The 22,364-nt window shown below is 44.8% G+C and overlaps 1 protein-coding gene across 3 annotated transcripts in view; it reads right to left on the bottom strand.

Moving 5' to 3' along the window:
- The window catches only part of tox3 (TOX high mobility group box family member 3), a 112,930-nt gene that overhangs the window by 14,135 nt on the left and 76,431 nt on the right, over nt 1-22,364 (bottom strand). For all 3 annotated transcript variants that reach the window (XM_078401634.1, XM_078401637.1, XM_078401636.1), the window contains exons 4-6: nt 9,888-10,157; nt 7,007-7,234; nt 3,153-3,233 (exon numbers count right to left, since the gene is read on the bottom strand). In XM_078401634.1, coding sequence (XP_078257760.1) covers nt 3,153-3,233; nt 7,007-7,234; nt 9,888-10,157 — 579 coding nt within the window. The remainder of the gene's footprint in view (nt 1-3,152; nt 3,234-7,006; nt 7,235-9,887; nt 10,158-22,364) is intronic.

The following is a 22,364-nucleotide window of genomic DNA, read 5'->3' as shown; positions in this document are numbered from 1 at the left end:
TAAACTAATTATGAGACACTGAAAGATTTTCTAGCCATCAGAGTGCCTGTACCAAATCCAATGGCTAGGACTCTGCATTCAGCGATGGAGGGGCAGCGCGGTGGCGCAGCGGTAGAGTTGCTGCCTCACAGCGCCAGAGACCCGGGTTCGATCCTAACTACGGGTGCTGTCTGCACGGAGTTTGTACATTCTCCCTGTGGCCGCGTGGGTTTTCTCCGGGTGCTCCGGTTTCCTCCCACACTCCAAAGACGTGCAGGTTTGTAGGTTAATTGGCATTTGGGTAAAAATTGTAAATTGTCCCCAGTGTGTGTAGGATAGTGCTAGTGTACGAGGTGATCGCTGGTCGGCGCGGACTCAGTGGGCCGAAGAGCCTGTATCTCTGGAGTCCAGAGTCTAAGGCTTAAACAATGAACGCCTTACATTTTTAATTCTAAGTCTCTCATATAAATAAAATGGGAAATCTCTCCGAATTAGCTAAACCAACTTGCCGACTCTGAAACAAGATGCATTTTAAATGTGAGCCTGGCCATATTCAGAAGAGAATGAGCCAGGGAATTTGGATTGTTAAATTGGGAATGCAAGTGAACCTCAATCTCCAGTCAAAGTAGGTACAATGTGCTGGACTAACTCAGCGGGTCAGGCAGCATCTCTGGAGAAAAAGGATGGGGGACATTTCGGATCGAGCCCCTTCTTCAGACTGAAAGTAGAGGGGAGGGAACTGGAGGCAAGAAAAGGCCAGGACAAAGCAGGGCCGGCAACAGATGACCAAGGACGGGTGGAGCTCATAATGGCCATGCAATGATGGACCAGGGACTCGTCGAGGTGGGTTCGGTAGAAACCAGCATCTGCAGTTCCTTTCTACACATTTAATCTCCAATTATCTCCATAGCCGCCCTTCCCTCTCCAATTCTTTGGAAGCCTGTTTAAGGAAACTATAACGCGATGAATATTCTCCGCAATGATTCACCACCTTCAGATCTCTCTCCCATTTACCCAAGCTCACAAGAATTGCCACCTTTAAATTCCAGTACCTCTGGAGAACTGAGAACTTCTCCACCCAGTTTGTGTAGTCGTCCCTCAAAGCAAAATCGGATCCTAAACCCATCCCTCCTGATAGAGCTTCCCGCTGTTTCTAGCTCACTGGGTTTGGCGAGTTCCAGATAACCAGACGTGAGGGGGGACCTCATTGTAACTTACCGAGCAGTGACGGGCCTGGGTAGATGTGGAGAGGATGTTTCCACCAGTGGGAGAGCCTCGGACTAGAGGTCCCAGCCTCAGAATAAAAGGATGTTCCTTTAGGAAGGAGATGGGGAGGAATTTCTTTAGTCAGAGGGTGGTGAATCTGTGGAATTTATTGCCACAGACGGCGGTGGCCAAGTTAATGGATATTTTTAAGGCAGAGATAGATAGATTCTTGATTAGTACGGGTGTCAGGGGTTATGGGGAGAAGGCAGGAGAATGGGGTTGAGAGGGGAAGATAGACTTGATGGGCCGAATGGCCTAATTCTGCTCCTATCACTTATGCATTGTCCAGCTGTTCTTTGTGGAGGCGTAAGGAAAAGATATGCATTTATATAGCACCAGCACTCCAAACTCTGACCAGCTCTGAAAAGGATTTACAATGTGTATTCACTGCTGTAATGTAGCAAATGGATGGACAATTCCACCGCCAGAGATAAGGAGATAATAACAGGACAATCTGTTTGAGTGAAAATGATTGATGACCAAGCATTGGCCACAACACTTGCCTGCTCTCAATTAACAGAGTACCATGGGATTTTGTGACCCCAGCATGTTCTCATTTGAACATCAACTTCTTGATTAGCAAGGGTGTTTCTTGATTAGGCATCAAAGGCTCTCGGGAGAAGGCAGGAGATTGGGGTGGACAAGTGAAAAGTAGATCAGCCATGATAGAATGGCAGAGTAGACTCAATGGGCCGAAAAGCTTAATTATGTTCCTATGTCTTATGGTCTGAAAGACAATGGTCTCCTTTAGTCCTACAGCAAGGTATTTGCCCAGACCAGAGTGAACGTTGGGCCAAACGCGGGCAGGTCGGACAAGCGTAGATGGGGAATCTTGGTCAGCATGGACAATTCGGGCCGAATGGACTGTTTCCATGCCATACAGTATGACTTTAGTTATGTTTAGTTTAGAGATAGTGTGTTGGGAAACAGGCCCTTCGGCCCACAGAGTCTATGCCAGCCAGCGATCCCCGCACCACTATCCTACATGCCAGGGACAACTTACAATTTTCACTAAGCCAATTACAACATACAAACCTGCACGTCTTTGGAGTGTGGGAGGAAACCGGAGCACCCGGAGAAAGCTCACACGGTCACGGGGATAGTGTACAACTCCGTACAGACAGCACCCAGAGTCAGGATCATAGTAGTCTACTGCAACTCTACCGCTACGCCCCCGTGCTTCCCCACAACCTTCAGGTCCTTTCGTCGAATCCTAGAGTCCACACAGTGTGGAAACAGGCCCTTCAGCTCAACCTGCCCACATCAACCAACATGTCCCATCTACACTAGTCCCACCTGCATTTGGCCCATATCCCACTAAACCCGTCATATCCATGTACCTGTCTGTTTTTTAAATGTTGCGATAGTACCTTCCTCAACTACCTCTTTCGGCAGCTCATTCCATACACCCACCCCCCCTTTGTGTGAAAAAGTTAAGCCTCAGGTTCCTATTAAATCTTCCCCCTCGCCTTAAACCTATGAACGCTGGTTCTCAATTCCCCTACTCTGGGCAAGAGACTCTGTGCGTCTTCCCGATCTATCCCTCTCTTGCAGTCAGCCTTGAACCCATGGCATGCTGGCCCAGGTTTAAAATGGTTGTTTTTAAAAATAAATTACATTTCCTTCCTTCAACGATACAGCTGGTGAAAGATACACATTTCCACGGCAGCGTATTGTGACAGAAATGACAAATGATGAAACACGGTTTCTCTCCATAAATCCAATATGTGCTGCAGACATATTTTGTCACTTACTTTTTGTCACTTGTGATCAAAAACCAAGTTCCGTTATGTGATTTGTGAAGGTTTAATTCAGTTTGACTATGGCAGTAACCCATGCCCTGGCATGAACTATAAAACCAGCAGAAGCAAACAAACCACATTCGCAATACACCTTCGGAAAATTACCTTTGAGACAAGACTTGCTCGATAAGCTGCAAGCGCTTTCAGATATTCCTTTTTGGCAGCTTCTGTTTTTCTCTTGTACACCTATGTTCAAAAATAGATATTTTAGTTTCAGAGATACAGCGCGCGCGGAAACAGGCCCTTCGGCCCACCGAGTCTGCACCGACCGGCGATCCCCGAACATTTAACACTACACTTACACACAAGAGACAATTTACTATTTTTACCGAAGCCAATTAACCTACAAACCTGCGTGTCTTTGTGGAGCGTGGGAGGAAACCGAAGATCTCGGGGGGGAAAAACCCACGCAGGTCACGGGAAGAACGTACAAACCCCGTACAGACAAGCACCCATAGTCAGGATCGAACCCGGGTCCCTGGCGCTGTAAGGCAGTAGCTCTACCGATGCGCCACCGTGCCACCATTAAATTCTCAAACATTGCTTGAAGATTTATTGCCATTATATAAAATTATACATTTCCAATATGTGTGACGTTGCAGCATTCAATTAATATAAAATGTTTTAATATTAATGTTAAAGTAAAATAAGTTCGATTTGTTTTTAAAACATTAAAAAATGGAAGCTCATGGAAGAGAGTATTTAGTCCTTTGAAAGGATGTACAGCCAGTGTAAAGAGCCCTGTGTCGATAAGTTCTGACTTGTTACGTGTTCTGGTTCTATGCCTGTATGAAACTTTGCGAGTCTTCATGGTATAACAGAAGTCTTTATTACAGTAACTCAATGCTGGCAGCAAGACAACTAAAATGGCTGTAACCCCACAATCTGACTGCACACTCCACACTGTGTACAGCCCAGATAACTATGTACAAGACATCTCCCTTTGTCTTGTGCAGCGCCACCTGCTGCACGGGAGGAGCAACGGGTCCTCCCACCCCACACAGTCCATCAAACATCACAACTAGGAGGGCTATGGGGAAAATAGTGAGTATAAAACGAGATCAGTTCAGAAGTTCTAGAAGCAGAATTAGGCCATTCAGCCCATCAAGTCTCCACCACCATTCAATCATGGCTGATCCAGAAACATAGAAAATAGGTGCAGGAGTAGGCCATTCGGCCTTTTGAAACATGGGGGAGAAACAATCGGGAGAAAGGCATTGCTTTGAATATCCGACGAGAGAATTCGAAGGTAAAAGATAGAGAGGCTGATCTCTCATAGAAACATAGAACATAGAAAATAGGTTCAGGAGTAGGCCATTCGGCCTTTCGAGCCAATATGATCATGGCTGATCATCCAAAATCAATACCCCGTTCCTGCTTTCTCCCCATATCCCTCGATTCCATAAGCCATAAGCTCTATCTAACTCTCTCCTGAATACATCGAACTCTATCTTTCCCTCTCAACCCTATTCTCCTGCCTTCTCCCCAAAATCCCTGATGCCTGTTCTAATCAAGAATCTGTCAATCTCTGCCTTAAAGATATCCAATGACTGATTCGTGTAGGATTCAGGTAAATGGGTGCATGATGAGGGGGACAAAAAGCATCAGTTTCTGGGATGTATGATTCTAACAAATCTCCATAAAAACACCTTGACCTTGAAATACAGATCATTAAGTTCTGGGAATTTACTGGCTATTTTCTGTCACTTCCTTATTGCCCAATATAATTTCTCCTGCCTCACTGTGTGAAGACTCCACTTGAATTTTGCCTCATATTTTCCTTTCACTAAGCTGTAATCGTGTCTACAACTTGTGTTTACATTTGTAGTTGCTCTATTAATCTGATATCCCACTCAGACCTCCCTTATTAATATAGTAATATAGTAATATAGTCCCGACCCGAAACATCGCCTATCCATGCTCTCCAGAGATGCTGCCTGACCCGCTGAGTTAATCCAACACTTTGTGTCTTTTTTTGTAAACCGACATCTGCAGTTCCTTGCATCTTAATGTCCTCCTCCTTTGCTGACCAAAAAAAAATTCCCACCTTCTCCTCATTACTCCTTTTATTACTTTTATTAATTACGTCTTTTATTACTTTTTATTACTCTTCTTTAATGGTAATAGTAGATACATTGTTTTTTGATGTTATACTATTTTTAATTTCAAGATTAACCATAGCTGGACTGTTGATCCTTTTAACTTTTCTAACTTTTGAGTTCTCAGTGTTATCTTTTACCAATTTTAAATGAGTACTAGACCAAGTTGGGGCCAAACCTCTCCTGCATTGGTGCAACACCCTCTCCTCCCCCTCCCCCACCTTCCCCCCTCCCCTCCCCCTCCCTCCTCCCCCCTCCCTCCTCCCCCCTCCCCCTTCCCCCCACTCCATCCCCCTCAACTCCCCTTATCCCCCCCCCTTCCTCCCTCCCCCCTTCCTCCCTAGGAGATAGATTTAAACTTTAAAATGTGAATAACTTTAAAAATATAACACCGATTTCAATGAAACTTCTTCCATTAGCACCAAAGGGACGACGGTGAGTAAGGTGGGCCTAACATTGTCACGCTATCGTGTACCATTTTGGCTGTAGTTCAGGAACAAACAAACAAACAAATGAGAGTTTTAATATATAGATACCTCAGAAACCAGCTTTGCACTTATTGAAGGATTTGATTGAAAGATACAGCATGGAAACAGGCCTGTGGCCCACCGTATCCACGCCGACCATCAATCACCCGTTCACACTAGTTCTATGTTGTCCTACTTTCTTGCCCACTATTTACACACGGGGCATTTTACAGAGGCCAATTAACCTACAAACCCGCAAGTCTTTGGGATGAAAAGGAGGACGCCCACACGGTCACGGGGAGAGTGTGCAAACTCCACGCACAGACAGCACTCGAGGTCAGGATCAAACCTGGGTCTCTGGCGCTGTGTGGCAGCAGCTCTACCAGCTGAGCCACTGTGCTACCCAAGCTCATGGTTAAAATGCTCTGCAGTCATTTTAATATCAATACATTAACGTAACCTAGATGCATTAACAATATCTATTTCTGCAAGTGAAAACATGATTTATAATTTCATAAGTGATAGGAGCAGATGTAGATCATTCAGCCCAAAGACTACTCTGCGATTCAATCATGGCTGATCTATTCTTGCTATTGAGGGCGTGCAGCATAGATTTACTAGGTTAATTCCCGGAATGGTGGGACTGTCGTATGTTGAAAGACTGGATCGACTAGGCTTGTACACACTGGAATTTAGAAGGATGAGAGGAGATCTTATCGAAACGTATAAGATTATTAAGGGGTTGGACACGTTAGAGGCAGGAAACATGTTCCCAAGGTTGGGGGAGTCCAGAACAAGGGGCCACAGTTTAAGAATAAGGGGTAGGCCATTTAGAACTGAGATGAGGAAAAACTTTTTCAGTCAGAGAGTTGTAAATCTGTGGAATTCTCTGCCTCAGAAGGCAGTGGAGGTCAATTCTCTGAATGCATTCAAGAGAGAGCTAGATAGAGCTCTTAAGGATAGCGGAGTTAGGGGGTATGGGGAGAAGGCAGGAACGGGGTACTGATTGAGAATGATCAGCCATGATCACATTGAATGACGGTGCTGGCTCGAAGGGCCGAATGGCCTCCTGCTGCACCTATTGTCTATCTCTCTCAACCCCATTCTCCCGCTAACCCTTGGCACACGTAGTAATCAGGAATCTAGCAATCTCCACCTTACAAATATCCATTGACGGCCTCCACAGCCGTCTGTGGCATGATTTCCACAGATTCACCACCCTCTGACTACAGAAGCTCCTTCTCATCTCCTTTCCAAAAGTACGTCCTTTTATTCTGATGCTGTGGCCTCTGGTCCGTGACCCTCCCACAAGTGAAGACGTCCTCTCCACATCCACCCCATCGACCGACCGTAGCGTCCTCTCCACTATCCGCGGGGAGCACCGAGGAGTTACCTGCTTTTGTTCCTCTCCCAGGCTGTCCCACATGGACGCCACGATTTTGGAGACTTCTCCGAAGGTTGCGTTGGTGTTCTGCCCCTTGATGGCAGCTTGCGTGTCCCTGAAGAACAGGGCGTAGGCAGAGACCGGCTTCTGCGGCTCGTTTGGATCTTTCTTCTTCTTCTTCTTTGGCGTCTTGGGTTTTTTCCCCGTATCCACGGCGGCCCGTTTCTCCACACTAACCTGAAAAAGGATCATAGAGTCATCGAGTGATAACAGTGTGGAAACAATGCCCTCCGGCCCAACTTGCCCACGATGGCCAACAACGTCCCAGCTACACTAGTCCAACCTGCCCGCGTTTGGCCCATATCCATCCAATCCTATCCATGTACTTGTCTAACTGTTTCTTAAACGATGCGATGGTACCAGCCTCAACTACTTCCTCTGGCAGCTTGTTCCATACACCCACCACCCTTTGCGTGAAAATGTTTCCCCTCAGATTCCTACTAAATCTTTTCCCCTTCTCCTTAAACCTATGTCCTCTGGCCCTCGATTCCCCTACTCTGGGCAAGAGAGTCTGTGTATCTACCCGATCTATTCCTCTCATGATTTTACACACCTCTATAAGATCACCCCTCATCCTCCTGCGCTCTAAGGAATAGAATCCCAGCCTGCTCAACCTCTCCCTGTAGCTCAGTCCTGGCAACATCCTCGTAAATCTACTCTGTACCCTTCCCAGCTTGACAACATCTTTCCTGTAACACGGTGCCCAGAACTGAACAGACTCGCCAATGTCTTATGTAACTGCAACATGGCCTCTCAACTTCTATACTCAATATTCTTAGACTGATGAAGGCCAATGTGCCAAAAGCCTTTTTGACCACCCTTTCTAGCTGCGACTCAACCTTCAAGGAAGGAGAAAAAAAAGCCCATTGCATCAAGGCGATTAAAAGTGTAAGAATTTGTAAATGCCTTGGTTTACATTCTGTGGAAAAACGATCATTCATTTCAGGCACTAATGCTTCCTAACACGGGTAAAATTGGAAGAACAAATATTTGTACAATTAGTTCTGGATAAATCATAAAAAATCACAATGTATGAAATGGCTTTAGGCACTTAAATGCTCAGCATACTCTTGAATCCAACAGGATTTAGCAATGGCAGGTCAAAGCTTTAAGCAATCAAATAGTAGCAGCCCTTTCTTGATCGAGATTAACTAACTGGGTTTAAAACAATCTCCAACGTGCTAGACAGCACAAAAGCAGTGCAAAAAGGTAGATTAGTTAATCAAATATCATTCAAGGCAAAGTTAAAAATCACAATTATCTTGTGAAAATTAACTGTGACATCCAATCGATCAGTTCATTAGCTTTCATTTTTAAAATGGCCTGAGGAGACTCAGGAAATTATTGACCTTGAAGTTTAGTTTATCCGCATTTCAACCAGACTCCATCCGCAAATAAATCAAAATCGTACACATACTGTCTTGACGTTGAATCATTGTAGTCTCTCAGTAAGAATAATTCCCATTGTATGCAAGTCAGATTATTATTTGCACCGTGCAGCCTTAAGCTTACACTTGTACAATGTAGAAACGAGGAACTGCTGATGCTGGTTGACAGAAAGAAAAGATACAAAGCGCTGGAGTAACTCAGCAGGCCAGTAACGCTGGAGTAACGCTAAAGCGCTGGAGTAACTCAGCAGGCCAGGCAGCGTCTCTGGTGAACATGGACAGGTGACGTTTCGGGCCTCACCTCTTCAGACCATGGAGAAACTATGGTAACACGACACAAAGTGCTGGGTGGAGTAACTCAGCCGGGCGGGCAAAGTCTCTGGAGAACATGGACACGGTGACGTTTCGGGTCGGGACCCTTCTTCAAAAGCAGCATCTGCAGCTCCTTGTTTCTACACTTTTCATAATGCCTGACGATGAACATGACATAAGATGGACACAAAGTGCTGGAGTAACACAGCGAGACGGGCAGCATCTCTGGAGGGAAGGAATAGGTGACGTTTAGGGTCACTGGCAGTTTCATTGCATTTCGTTGCTTTTTTGATGAGATTACATATTCACCTATAAGGTACATAGGAAGGAACTGCAGATGCTGGTTTACACCGAAGATAGACACAAAATGCTGGAGCAACTCAGCGGGACAGGCAGCATCTCTGGAGAGAAGGAATGGGTGGCGTTTCGGGTCGAGGCCCTTCTTAGACAATAGACAATAGGTGCAGGAGGAGGCCATTCGGCCCTTCGAGCCAGCACCGCCATTCAATATGATCATGGCTGATCATTCTCAATCAGTACCCCGTTCCTGCCTTCTCCCCATACCCCCTGACCCCGCTATCCTTAAGAGCTCTATCTAGCTCTCTCTTGAATGCATTCAGAGAATTGGCCTCCAACGCCTTCTGAGGCAGAGAATTCCACAGATTCACAACTCTCTGACTGAAAAGGTTTTTCCTCATCTCAGTTCTAAATGGCCTACCCCTTATTCTTAAACTGTGGCCCCTGGTTCTGGACTCCCCCAACATTGGGAACATGTTTCCTGCCTCTAACGTGTCCAACCCCTTAATAATCTTATACGTTTCGATAAGATCCCCTCTCATCCTTCTAAATTCCAGTGTATACAAGCCTAGTCGAAAACAAGGAAAAATAGGAACAAGGGTAAGCCATTTCCTCCTTGGATAATGCTCCACCACGATATGATCTCAACACCTTTACCTCCACACCATGCCCACCATGAGTCGCCCGTTCCTTCTCTCCAGAGGTGCTGCCTGTCCGGCCGAGATACTCCAACATTTTGTGTCCATCTCCGGCGTTAACCAGCGTCTGCAGTTCCTTCCTGCACGATGGACGTGATCAGGACGTTCGTGACCGTGGGGAAGGAGGCTACGTACCCTGTTGAAGTCCTCCGCATCATCGTCGTTCACGGAGCTGGAAGGAGACGGGGTGGCTGACTTGCTGGCAGGGGGGGAGGGGGAGTTCTGCGGCATGCTGCCCCCTCCTAAATTCAACCCCAACTGGGCGCTCAGCTGAGACTGGTTAATGGTGGTGAGCTGATTATGTTGCATTATTCCTGCTTGGTTCACGTCGGCCATGTGGACAACTGACCGCATTCCCATGTTCGGATCACGGTGGTACTGGGCAACCTGCGCCTGGCCCAAGTCCTGCATTGGAAGAAGAAAAAAGAAACCGATTGATTGGTACTTTATACTTTATCATCACGTGTGACCATACACCAGGGGTCGCCACCAAAGATACTAGAGGAGCAAGATGAACCACTCCGTTGAAATCGCCTATACTGAAGTGTAGTACGCAAAGGAGCATAACGTCCGCCATTTTTGTAAGCAAAACCCGTCGTTCGCTATGTCTCTCGCAGTGTAATCAGTGTATTGGGGGAGCAGTGTGTGTGATGATACCATTAAAATGCAGAATATATCTCATCTATCAATTCACAGATTTTTGTTATTTTTCTTTTTAAATGTTTCTGCAAGTTTCTGCCTACTGAAATGGTGCCGTGACGTACTACGTTTTTTAGGGTCGAGTGGTCTATCCTGCTCCTCTAGTATCTTTGGTCGCCACAGAAAGGCCCTGGCAAAGTTACAAAGGACTCGTTATCGTCCCTCTTTGTTCTCGGCTGCCATCGAAGATCGAGGTGGGCCGTCGGGGCACCCAACATAGAACAGCACAGCACAGGAACAGGTCCTTCAGCCCACAGTGTCTGTGCCCAACATGATGCCAAGACCAACACTTATCTGCCTGCAGATGATCCTTCTCCCACCATCAGGGTGGAGCAGCGAGTAGAGTTGCTGCCCTACAGCTCAAGAGACCCGGGTTCGATCCCAACTGCGGGTGCTGTCTGCACGGAGTTTGCATGTTCTGCCCGTGACCGCGTGGGTTCTCTCCGGGAGCTCCAGTCTCCCCCCACAATCCAAAGACTGAAAGTAACTTGAGCAAATTTGCAGATGACACAAAGCTGGGTGGCAGTGTGAACTGTGAGGAAGATGCTATGAGGTTGCAGGGTGACTTGGACTGTCTGTGTGAGTGGGCGGATGCATGGCAGATGCAGTTTAATGTGGATAAGTGTGAGGTTATCCACTTTGGTGGTAAGAATAGGAAGGCAGATTATTATCTGAACGGTGTCAAGTTAGGAAAATGGGACATACAACGAGATCTGGGTGTCCTAGTGCATCAGTCACTGAAAGGAAGCATGCAGGTACAGCAGGCAGTGAAGAAAGCCAATGGAATGTTGGCCTTCGTAACAAGAGGAGTTGAGTAGAGGAGCAAAGAGGTCCTTCTACAGTTGTACAGGGTCCTAGTGAGACCGCACCTGGAGTTCTGTGTGCAGTTTTGGTCTCCAAATTTGAGGAAGGATATTCTTGCTATTGAGGGCAAGAGTTTACTAGGTTAATTCCCGGAATGGCGGGACTGTCATATGTTGAAAGACTGGAGCGGCTAGGCTTGTATACACTGGAATTTAGATGAGAGGGGATCTTATCAAAACATATAAGATTATTAAGGGGTTGGACACGTTAGAGGCAGGAAACATGTTCCCAATGTTGGGGGAGTCCAGAACCAGAGGTCACAGTTTAAGAATAAGGGGTAGGCCATTCAGAACAGAGATGAGGACAACAGTCAGAGAGTTGTGAATCTGTGGAATTCTCTGCCTCAGAAGGCAGTGGAGGTCAGTTCTCTGGATGCTTTCAAGAGAGAGCTAGATAGAGCTCTTAAGGATAGCGGAGTCAGGGGGTATGGGGAGAAGGCAGGAATGGGGTACTGATTGAGAATGATCAGCCATGATCACATTGAATGGTGGTGCTGGCTCGAAGGGCCGAATGGCCTACTCCTGCACCTATTGTCTACTGTCTATTGTCTATTTTCCATAGGTCAATTCTCCCTCGACAAAAACTAAGTTGTCGCTGGTGTGTTGGACACTGCTAGTACTGGGCGACAATCGCTGGTCAGTTACACTGGACACAGAGCTTTGGTGCAAATGAAGACAATGGGTTGATTGACTACATCATCGGTGCCAAAGAGTAAACCCTCTTCACCTCCAAGAAATGGACGCTTTCTATAAGTGGCTGGCTCCATGCATCCTGGTGAGAGGAACATTCTACCTCCGGTGGTTGCTGTGCAGTTGTACTCAATAGGGGAAGGGTCATTGAAGAGCACAGGACAAGGCAGATCAACAGGGATGTGCCGGTGCACAAATGTGAACGACTGTGAATATTGCCAATGCTGTTCAAGGAAAATGGATGGAGAGGAAACGATAGATGGAACACAGGTATCCACGAAAGAAAGGTTTTTACGCAGAGGGAGGTGAGTACCTGGAACACACTTTCAGGGGTGATGGTGGATGCAGATATGTTAGTGGCATTTAAAAGACTTTTTTGGCTAGGCAGGTGGATATGCAGGAAAAGGAGGGATATGGGTCATGTGCAGTTAGAAGTGATGGTATGGGCATCAGGTTCAGCACAGGCATTGTGGGCTGAAGGGCCTATTTTTGTGCTGTACTGTTCAATGTTCCATGTAGACAATAGACAATAAGTGCAGGAGGAGGCCATTCGGCCCTTCGAGCCAGCACCGCCATTCAATGTGATCATGGCTGATCATTCTCAATCAGTACCCCGTTCCTGCCTTCTCCCCATTCCCCCTGACTCCGCTATCTTGTACCAATTGCTCTTTAAAAGCATTCAAAAACGCGCAACCTTGGTTGGAAATGAGATTGATTGATTGATTGAAAACAGATCCTTTGGCCAACCGAGTCCACGACGACCATCGATCCCCCCGTTCACAGTAATTCAATGTTATCCCACTTTCTCATCCACTCCCGACACACTGGGGACCCAATTTACAGAGGGACCAATTAACCTACAAACCCACACATCATTGGGATGTGGGTGGTAACCAGAGCACCCTGAGGAAGCCCACACGGTCACAGTGAGGACGTGCAAACTCCACACAGACAGTACCCGAGGTCAGGATTGAACCCGGGTCTTTGGCCTTGTGAGGCAGCTGTGCCACTATGTCTACCTCAATGCCAACTCTTACCATGAGGCCAACTTATGATGAGGCTTCCTGTGGAGATTACTCTCATGTAAAACCGGTGATCGAGAAATTAGATTGTTTTATGCTAAATGCGTTCAAGTGAGACATTTTAGTAGGAGTTCTCCAATGAATTAATTCTATATCATTACCACTAAAATAACCACCTGCAGTGCTTGCAGAAGGCAGCTATTTTGCAATTTCTCTTTTAGTTTAGTTTAGTTCAGTTTAGTTTAGAGAAACAGCACAGGGACAGGCCCTTCGGCCCACTGAGTCCACGCCGAACAGTGATCCCCGCACATTAACACCATCCCACTTGCACTAGGGACAATGTTACATTTATACCAAGCCAATTAGCCTTGGGGGGGGGGAAACTGAAGATCTCAGAGAAAGCCCACGCAGGTCAGGGGGAGAACGTACAACCTCCGTAGAGACAGCACCCATAGTCGGGATCGAACTCAGGTCTCTGGCGCCGTAAGGCTGCAAGGCATCAACGCTACCGCTGTGCCACCACGCCGCCCTTCTTGGACCTTGGACTTCATGCATGATAACACTGGAGGAACAGCACCTCATATTTCGCCTGGGCAGCTTGCAGCCCAGTGGTATGAACATCGACTTCTCCAACTTTAGATAGTTCCTCTGTCCCTCTCTTCCCCTCCTCCTTCCCAGATCTCCCTCTATCTCCACCTATATCCTTCCTTTGTCCCGCCCCCCTGACATGTCTGAAGAAGGGTCTCGACCAGAAACGTCATCCATTCCTTCTCTCCTGAGATGCTGCCTGACCTGCTGAGTTACTCCAGCATTTTGTGAATAAATACCTTCGATTTGTACCAACATCTACAGTTATTTTCTTTTATAACATTTTATTGCCATGCCTAAGTGCCACAGGTCTCTCTCCAATAAAGGACACAAGGTGCTGGAGTAACTCAGCAGGTCAGTCAGCATCTCTGGAGAACACGAATAGGCAACTTTTTTGGGTCAGGATCATTCTTCACTTTGGATTTGATCATCTGTAATAACTGAAAAAAATGGTTCTCTCACATCCCTGGCCTTTGGTGAGCATCAGAAGTAAAATATATAAATGTTATTGCAATCAAAACTCATACCATATTTCCAATTTGTGATTGAAGAAAAAAGAGTCACCACAAAACTAATGTCTCGTTTTAGATTATAGACAATAGACAATAGGTGCAGGAGGAGGCCATTCGGCCCTTCGAGCCAGCACCACCATTCAATGTGATCATTCTCAATCAGTACCCCGTTCCTGCCTTCTCCCCATACCCCCTGACTCCGCTATCCTTAAGAGCTCTATCTAGCTCTCTCTTGAATGCATTCAGAGAATTGGCCTCCACTGCCTTCTGAGGCTGTGAATTCCACAGATTCACAACTCTCTGACTGAAAAAGCTTTTCCTCATCTCAGTTCTAAATGGCCTACCCCTTATTCTTAAACTGTGGCCCCTTGTTCTGGTCTCCCCCAACATTGGCAACATGTTTCCTGCCTCTAACGTGTCCAACCCCTTAATAATCTTATACGTTTCGATAAGATCTCCTCTCATCCTTCTAAATTCCAGTGTATAGAAGCCTAGTCGATCTAGTCTTTCAACATATGACAGTCCCGCCATTCCGGGAATTAACCTAGTAAACCTACGCTGCACGCCCTCAATAGTTTTGACTTTCATCATATTGTACCCATCTATTGCCACAGGAACAGGCCATTCAACCCATCTCACAATATGTCTACGACTGTGAAAATGGTTAAAAACTAGTTTTCCAAACATTTTGATTCCAATCAAAAACGTGGTGTCGAATTGTCAATGGGTGGAATTAACATAATAATTGGGGTGCCATCAGCCACAATTGTCACTGATGAATTCAAGAGGTAACTGGACATTTGGTAAACCTGTAGGTCCTTAAGATGAGCTTTGAAAGCACTCAAAGCCATTATTTACAGTTTCCCCCTTCACAAACCTCATACCTTTTGCCAATTGATAACATTGTCCTAGATAAATGATTTTCAGTCACTCAATTTTCACCGACCTTGTTAACTTCTTTAAAATGCATTGCACTACCTTCTACAATTGCAGAGTCATGCAAGCCATTTTATTTCCTATTAGTGTTATTGTCCTAAAAACTGCACAGGTATTTTTATGGTAGGAAAGCAAAGATCTTATTGAGGTGCGTAAAATCATGAGAAGAATAGATCCTATTCCTCGATTCACCTGCTCTGAGCAAGAGACTCTGTGCATCTAAGATTGCACAGAGTCTCTTGCCTACAGCAGGTGAATCGAGGACCAGAGGACATAGGTTTTAGGTGAAGGGGAATCTGAGGGGTAACCTTTTCACACAGAGGTGGTGGGTGTATGGAACAAGCTGCCAGAGGAGGTAGTTGAGGCTGGGACTATCCCAAAGTTTAAGAAACAGTTAGACAGGTACATGGATAGGACAGGTTTGGAGAGATATGAACCAAACACAGGCAGGTGGGACTAGTGTAGCTGGGACATGTTTGCCATTGTGGGCAAGTTGAGCTGAAGGGCCTGTTTCCACACTGTATCACTCTATGACTTTATGACTCTAATATAAACAACTATGCAGTCAACACTTTGTCCAAAAGAACAAAATTCCAAACATTAAACATTTTATGATGCATAAAATAACCAGTTCAGCTGGAGTTCTGCAGAGAAGGCTGCTAATTCACTAAATTGATTAAAAACGTGAATTGATTTAAATGTCGCGCACAATGTTTATACATAAAAAGAAGGGCAACTGTTTGCAGATTAAATTCGTCACAAATCACTGCAAAAAAAACCCATTATGGGAAGGTTTGCTTGGAGGTAAAAATTGGCAGATAAATGCTTGCACAAAAACAATTTCTTTTTAGTGTTAATGAATATTCACTAACAGGATTTGGCACACAAGTACAACTATACTCCAATATGTTTGATATATAAAGCAATTCTCCTTTTTTAGTGTGCTATTAGCTGCATCAATTCACATTTCAATTAAAATAGGGATTGCAACCTCATTTATAGTCTTGCCTGAAAACATGGCGAAGGGCAATATTTTCACAGAACACTGAAATGTAGACTCCTATACGTACAACTCACCGAGACAGATCTCTCCTGTAAACTGGTGTCGTGAATATTACGAACAGACTCTGGTAAATCGCACTGGATATTATAGGACATACACTTCAGTGGAATCCCGCGCATTAGCAGGACAATAGGCAAGGGCCTCAAGAAAATGCTGTTTGATCCTGACATTCAATGGTCCTCTTGAGTTAATATCAGAATTCATTAAAACTAACCTCACATAACACACACCACACAGTCCCTCAGCACTTCCAAGTCAAAGCTGGGAAAGGCCGTTAACAAGTTCAATTCTCATTCAATCTGCACTACTGCTCTCCGAGATGTTTCATTGCAAGAAGAGGAATAAAATAATCTATATGGTAATTATGAGGATAAATGCCCCAGCAACTTTCACCAACATGAAAGGTCAGCTTTATTCTGATGTTTTATCAGCTCTCGGCACATACTCCCGGTCGTGGCAATTTATATGTGAACTGTGCATCCTCTCCACCCCCACTCCCTCCCCCCCCCCTTCACTCCCTCCCCCCCCCCCCCCCCCCCGCTCTCCCCCTCCCCATTCATAACTTCCTACAGAATTAAGCTCTTAAACCAAAATGAGAAAAAAATGAAATTCTGCATGCCAACAAAGTATATAACAGTGCGGAGATAAATTGTTCAACTGTGGCCCCTCAAACCTCCTGGGCTGACGATTTTTTTTTTTTGTGGAGCACTGTGGTATTCAAAACTTGTTCAACATGATTTCATTTCATTTCTGGCAGAGGCTGGGAAAAGTAAATTACAGAATCAATCATACAGAAGGTCAGAGTGAGACTTCATTACACGTATTGCCTGCCTGCATGAATATCTTTCATTTCTGACTGACCCGATATGTCACAATAGTTGTCTAGTAAAAATTCCACTCTCCAAAAACTGATGTACTACAGAATCCATTGCTATTCCGTGGACTGGACAGATTACAGAGAGGTGTTAAGAGAATGCGCGGAAACCACAAGGCATAATGTCGTGCAAATGTCATGGGATAAATATACAATTATTATAAAGCAATAAAATAATGCTAAAAAGGAAATTTTATCAATGGGCTCGACTTAATTAAATTTGAATTCAGTATTAAAGTAATATTAAAATGAAATTGTCCTCCAAGGACAGACTGCGATTTAACGGAACTGTATACATCAAAAATATTTTTAATCCAAATGTAAATTAAAGATCAGTAAGATGATGTCTCCCAAAGTTAAGAGGTATGATCTCACAATGCAGTCCACATGTAAGATAATGAATATATAGAACCATAGAGTGATACAGCGTGGAAACAGGCCCTTCAGCCCAACTTGCCCACACCGACCAACATGTCCCATCTACACTAGTTCCACCTGCCTGCGTTTGGCCCATATCCCTCTAAACCTACAGGTGTAGGGTGTGGATGCAAACGTGGGATAAGATATAACTAGTGTGGATGGGTGATCGATGGAATTGAAGGACGTTCCTTTAGGAAGGAGATGAGGAGCAATTTCTTTAGTCAGAGGGTGGTGAATCTGTGGAATTCTTTGCCACAGAAGGCTGTGGAGGCCAATTCAGTGGATATTTTTACGGCAGAGATAGATAGATTCTTGGTTAGTACGGGTGTCAGGGTTTATGGGGAGAATCAGGAGAATAGGGTTAGGAGGAAGAGATAGTTACAACTGCAAGAACGAGTAGCAATCAATAAAAGGCTATCAATGTATTGCGTGAATATATATATATATATATGTATGTACAGGGGCATATGTATACATGCATTGTATACTTGTTTTTATATTCATGCATTTTAAATATGTATGTTATGTTCCATACTTTGGCAATATAATGATGTATCTTATCATGCCAATAAAGTATTTTAAATTGAAAATTGAAATTGAAAATTGAATAGATCAGCCACGATTGACGGGCCAAATGGCCTAATTCTGCTCCTATCACGTGACATAATGGTTGGTGTGGACTGTGTGGGACGAAGGTCCCATATCCATGTTGCATCTTTCACCTCGATCAATCAATCAATCAATCAATCAATCAATCAATCAATCAATCAATCAATCAATCAATCAATCAATCAATCAATCAATCAATCAATCAATCAATCAAGTAAATACATTCCAACTAAAATCATGTGTAGGAAGGAACTGCAGATGCTGGTTTAAACCGATGATGGACCCAGAAAGCTGGAGTAACTCAATGGGTCAGTCAGCATCTTTGGAGAAAAGGAATAGGTGACGTTTCGGGTCGAGACTCTTCTTCAGACTTCAGGGACTATCTCCAACTAAAATCATACTATTTAAAAAATGTGCCTATGAATTTGTTCCTCCAATCTGAGTCACATTACACACAAAATTAGTCGCCTATTTTGGTGTGGAATAGATTTGTTCAACGGTTTTTATTTCGACAGATGTTAATATCTCCCATTGTCTGTCATGAAAGCAAAATACTTCATTTGAGCAAAAAAATGCCAGTCATGCCGAGACCAATTATTGAAATCTGCACATAAAAGGGTAAGAAGTGCTTAATGTCTCAAAGATAAATTATATGTTTTTGGTAGAAAACGCCTCTCCCCATAAAACTAAAAATAACTATTACTGAGCTGTGTAATACATAAAAATGAATGAATAGTACTGTCTGTTCCCCCCCCCCCCCCCCCCCCCCAAGGAGCAATAACATTTTTTTAAATCTAGGACCCAGTTGTAATACTGTTTGATCTGCTTTTCATTCACCATGGCGGCACAGCGGTAGAGTTGCTGCCTTACAGCGCCAGAGACCCAGGTTCGATCCTGACCACGGGTGCTGCCTGTACGGAGTTTGTACGTTCTCCCCGTGACCTGTGTAGGTTTTCTCCAGGTGCTCCGGTTTCCTCCCACACTCCAAAGACGTACAGATTTGTCGGCTAATGGAAACATAGAAAGATAGAAAATAGGTGCAGGGGTAGGCCATTCAGCCCTTCGAGCCAGCACCGGCATTCAATATGATCATGTCTGATCATCCAGAATCAGTACCCCATTCCTACTTTCTCCCCATATCTCTTGATTTCGTTAGATCTAAGAGCTAAATCGAACTCTCGCTTGAAAAATTAGCTCGGTATAAATGTAAATTGTGTCCAGTGTGTGTGTAGGATAGTGTTAGTGTGCGGGGATCGCTGGTCGGCGCGGACTCGGTGGGCCAAAGGGCTGTACCTCTGAACTAAAACTAAAACACATGCATTGATAATGTTTGCATTATTTTGCAACGTATCAAGCATCCTCACCTATCCTTTTTAAGAAGCAATCCAAAGATCGTTCTGCTTTGTGAAATGCTTTGCTGCACGTTTCTGCTTTAATAACCTGCTTTTAAATCCACAAAATCTTCGAAGCACTTCCCTCTGGAAGGCGACTCCAGACTGTCAAAGCAGCCACAGCCAGACATAAAAACAGCTTCTTTTTTTCCACGAGTGGTAGTTCTACTCAATAACCAAAGTCTGTAGTCTCTTTTTTGCTCTGGTTTATTTTCACCCACATGTTCAGACCGTAATGTTGTATCCTTATTGTTTTGATGTGTTTATGCTTTATACTTAATTGTTAACTGTATGTTTGTGTTGTCATTTGTGAGCGGAGCACCAAGGCACATTCCTTGTATATGGACATACTTGGCCAATAAACTTATTCTTTCATTCATGCTTCCTGTGTCTCAAGTTAACCTGGTCTTAAACATGCAAGGCAGGTATTCACCATAATGAGAATCGGATGGTTTTGCAGTGTGGTGCTCAACTTCCAAGCTGGCTTATTGTCCAAGACGTGAAGATGCAGATAATGCATCATGTTGCTTGTCCTATATTTGGAATGATTGTCCAGATACATGACCTACAAACCAGGTTGAGAAAGAACTAACGATGTCACTGGTTATTTGATCCTGATTCCTGATGAATTATGAAGGAAGGAATCTGGAGCGGTCTTCTAACCAACGCAGGTGGCATTAAACTGAAGAAGGGTCTCGACCCGAAATGTCACCTATTCCTTCTCTCCAGAGATGCTGCCTGTCCTGCTGAATCACTCCAGCATCTTGTGCCTATCTTTGGTTTAAACCAGCATCTGCAGTTCCTTCCTGCACAATAAACTGAAACTGAAACTTTATGGTGAGAGAGGCAAAGCTTTAAATGAGATGTGTGGGGCAATTTTGTTTTACAGAGAGTGGCTAGTGCCTGGAACATGCTGCCAGGGGTGGTGGTGGAGGCAATAGACAATAGACAATAGACAATAGACAATAGGTGCAGGAGTAGGCCATTCAGCCCTTCGAGCCAGCACCGCCATTCAATGCGATCATGGCTGATCACTCTCAATCAGTACCCCGTTCCTGCCTTCTCCCCATACCCCCTCACTCCGCTATCCTTAAGAGCTCTATCCAGCTCTCTCTTGAAAGCATCCAACGAACTGGCCTCCACTGCCTTCTGAGGCAGAGAATTCCACACCTTCACCACCCTCTGACTGAAAAAGTTCTTCCTCATCTCCGTTCTAAATGGCCTACCCCTTATTCTCAAACTGTGGCCCCTTGTTCTGGACTCCCCCAACATTGGGAACATGTTATCTGCCTCTAATGTGTCCAATCCCCTAATTATCTTATATGTTTCAATAAGATCCCCCCTCATCCTTCTAAATTCCAGTGTATACAAGCCCAATCGCTCCAGCCTTTCAACATACGACAGTCCCGCCATTCCGGGAATTAACCTAGTGAACCTACGCTGCACGCCCTCCATAGCAAGAATATCCTTCCTCAAATTTGGAGACCAAAACTGCACACAGTACTCCAGGTGCGGTCTCACCAGGGCCCGGTACAACTGTAGAAGGACCTCTTTGCTCCTATACTCAACTCCTCTTGTTACGAAGGCCAACATTCCATTGGCTTTCTTCACTGCCTGCTGAACCTGCATGCTTCCTTTCATTGACTGATGCACTAGGACACCCAGATCTCGTTGAACTCCCCCTCCTCCTAACTTGACACCATTCAGATAATAATCTGCCTTTCTATTCTTACTTCCAAAGTGAATAACCTCACACTTACCTACATTAAACTGCATCTGCCATGTATCCGCCCACTCACACAACCTGTCCAAGTCACCCTGCAGCGTTATTGCATCTTCCTCACAATTCACACTACCCCCCAACTTAGTATCATCTGCAAATTTGCTAATGGTACTTTTAATCCCTTCGTCTAAGTCATTAATGTATATCGTAAATAGCTGGGGTCCCAGCACCGAACCTTGCGGTACCCCACTGGTCACTGCCTGCCATTCCGAAAGGGACCCATTTATCCCCACTCTTTGCTTTCTGTCTGTCAACCAATTTTCTATCCATGTCAGTACCCTACCCCCAATACCATGTGCCCTAATTTTGCCCACTAATCTCCTATGTGGGACCTTGTCGAAGGCTTTCTGAAAGTCGAGGTACACCACATCCACTGACTCTCCCTTGTCAATTTTCCTAGTTACATCCTCAAAAAATTCCAGTAGATTTGTCAAGCATGATTTCCCCTTCGTAAATCCATGCTGACTCGGAATGATCCCGTTACTGCTATCCAAATGCTCAGCAATTTCGTCTTTTATAATTGACTCCAGCATCTTCCCCACCACTGATGTCAGACTAACTGGTCTATAATTACCCGTTTTCTCTCTCCCTCCTTTCTTAAAAAGTGGGATAACATTTGCTATCCTCCAATCCACAGGAACTGATCCTGAATCTATAGAACATTGAAAAATGATCTCCAATGCTTCCACTATTTCTAGAGCCACCTCCTTAAGTACGATAAGGGTATGTGATACGATAAGGGTATGTGAAAGTCTTATCGGCAGGCACATGGATATGCAGGGAATAGACAGACATGTATCACGCGCAGGCAGAGGAGATTAGATTATCTTGGTGTTATGTTCGGTACAGATAAACTGGAATTTAGAAGGATGAGAGGGGATCTTATCGAAACATATAAGATTATTAAGGGGTTGGACACGTTAGAGGCAGGAAACATGTTCCCAAAGTTGGGGGAGTCCAGAACAAGGGGCCACAGTTTAAAAATACGGGGTAGGCCATTTAGAATGGAGATGAGGAAAAACCTTTTCAGTCAGAGAGTTGTAAATCTGTGGAATTCTCTGCCTCAGAAGGCAGTGGAGGCCAAGTCTCTGAATGCATTCAAGAGAGAGCTAGATAGATCTCTTAAGGATAGCGGAGTCAGGGGGTATGGGGAGAAGGCAGG

Source organism: Rhinoraja longicauda, chromosome 6, assembly GCF_053455715.1.
Source record: "Rhinoraja longicauda isolate Sanriku21f chromosome 6, sRhiLon1.1, whole genome shotgun sequence".
Lineage (NCBI taxonomy): Eukaryota > Metazoa > Chordata > Chondrichthyes > Rajiformes > Arhynchobatidae > Rhinoraja > Rhinoraja longicauda.
Note: the sequence above shows the minus strand (reverse complement) of the source record. Positions and strands in the feature narration are given on the sequence as shown.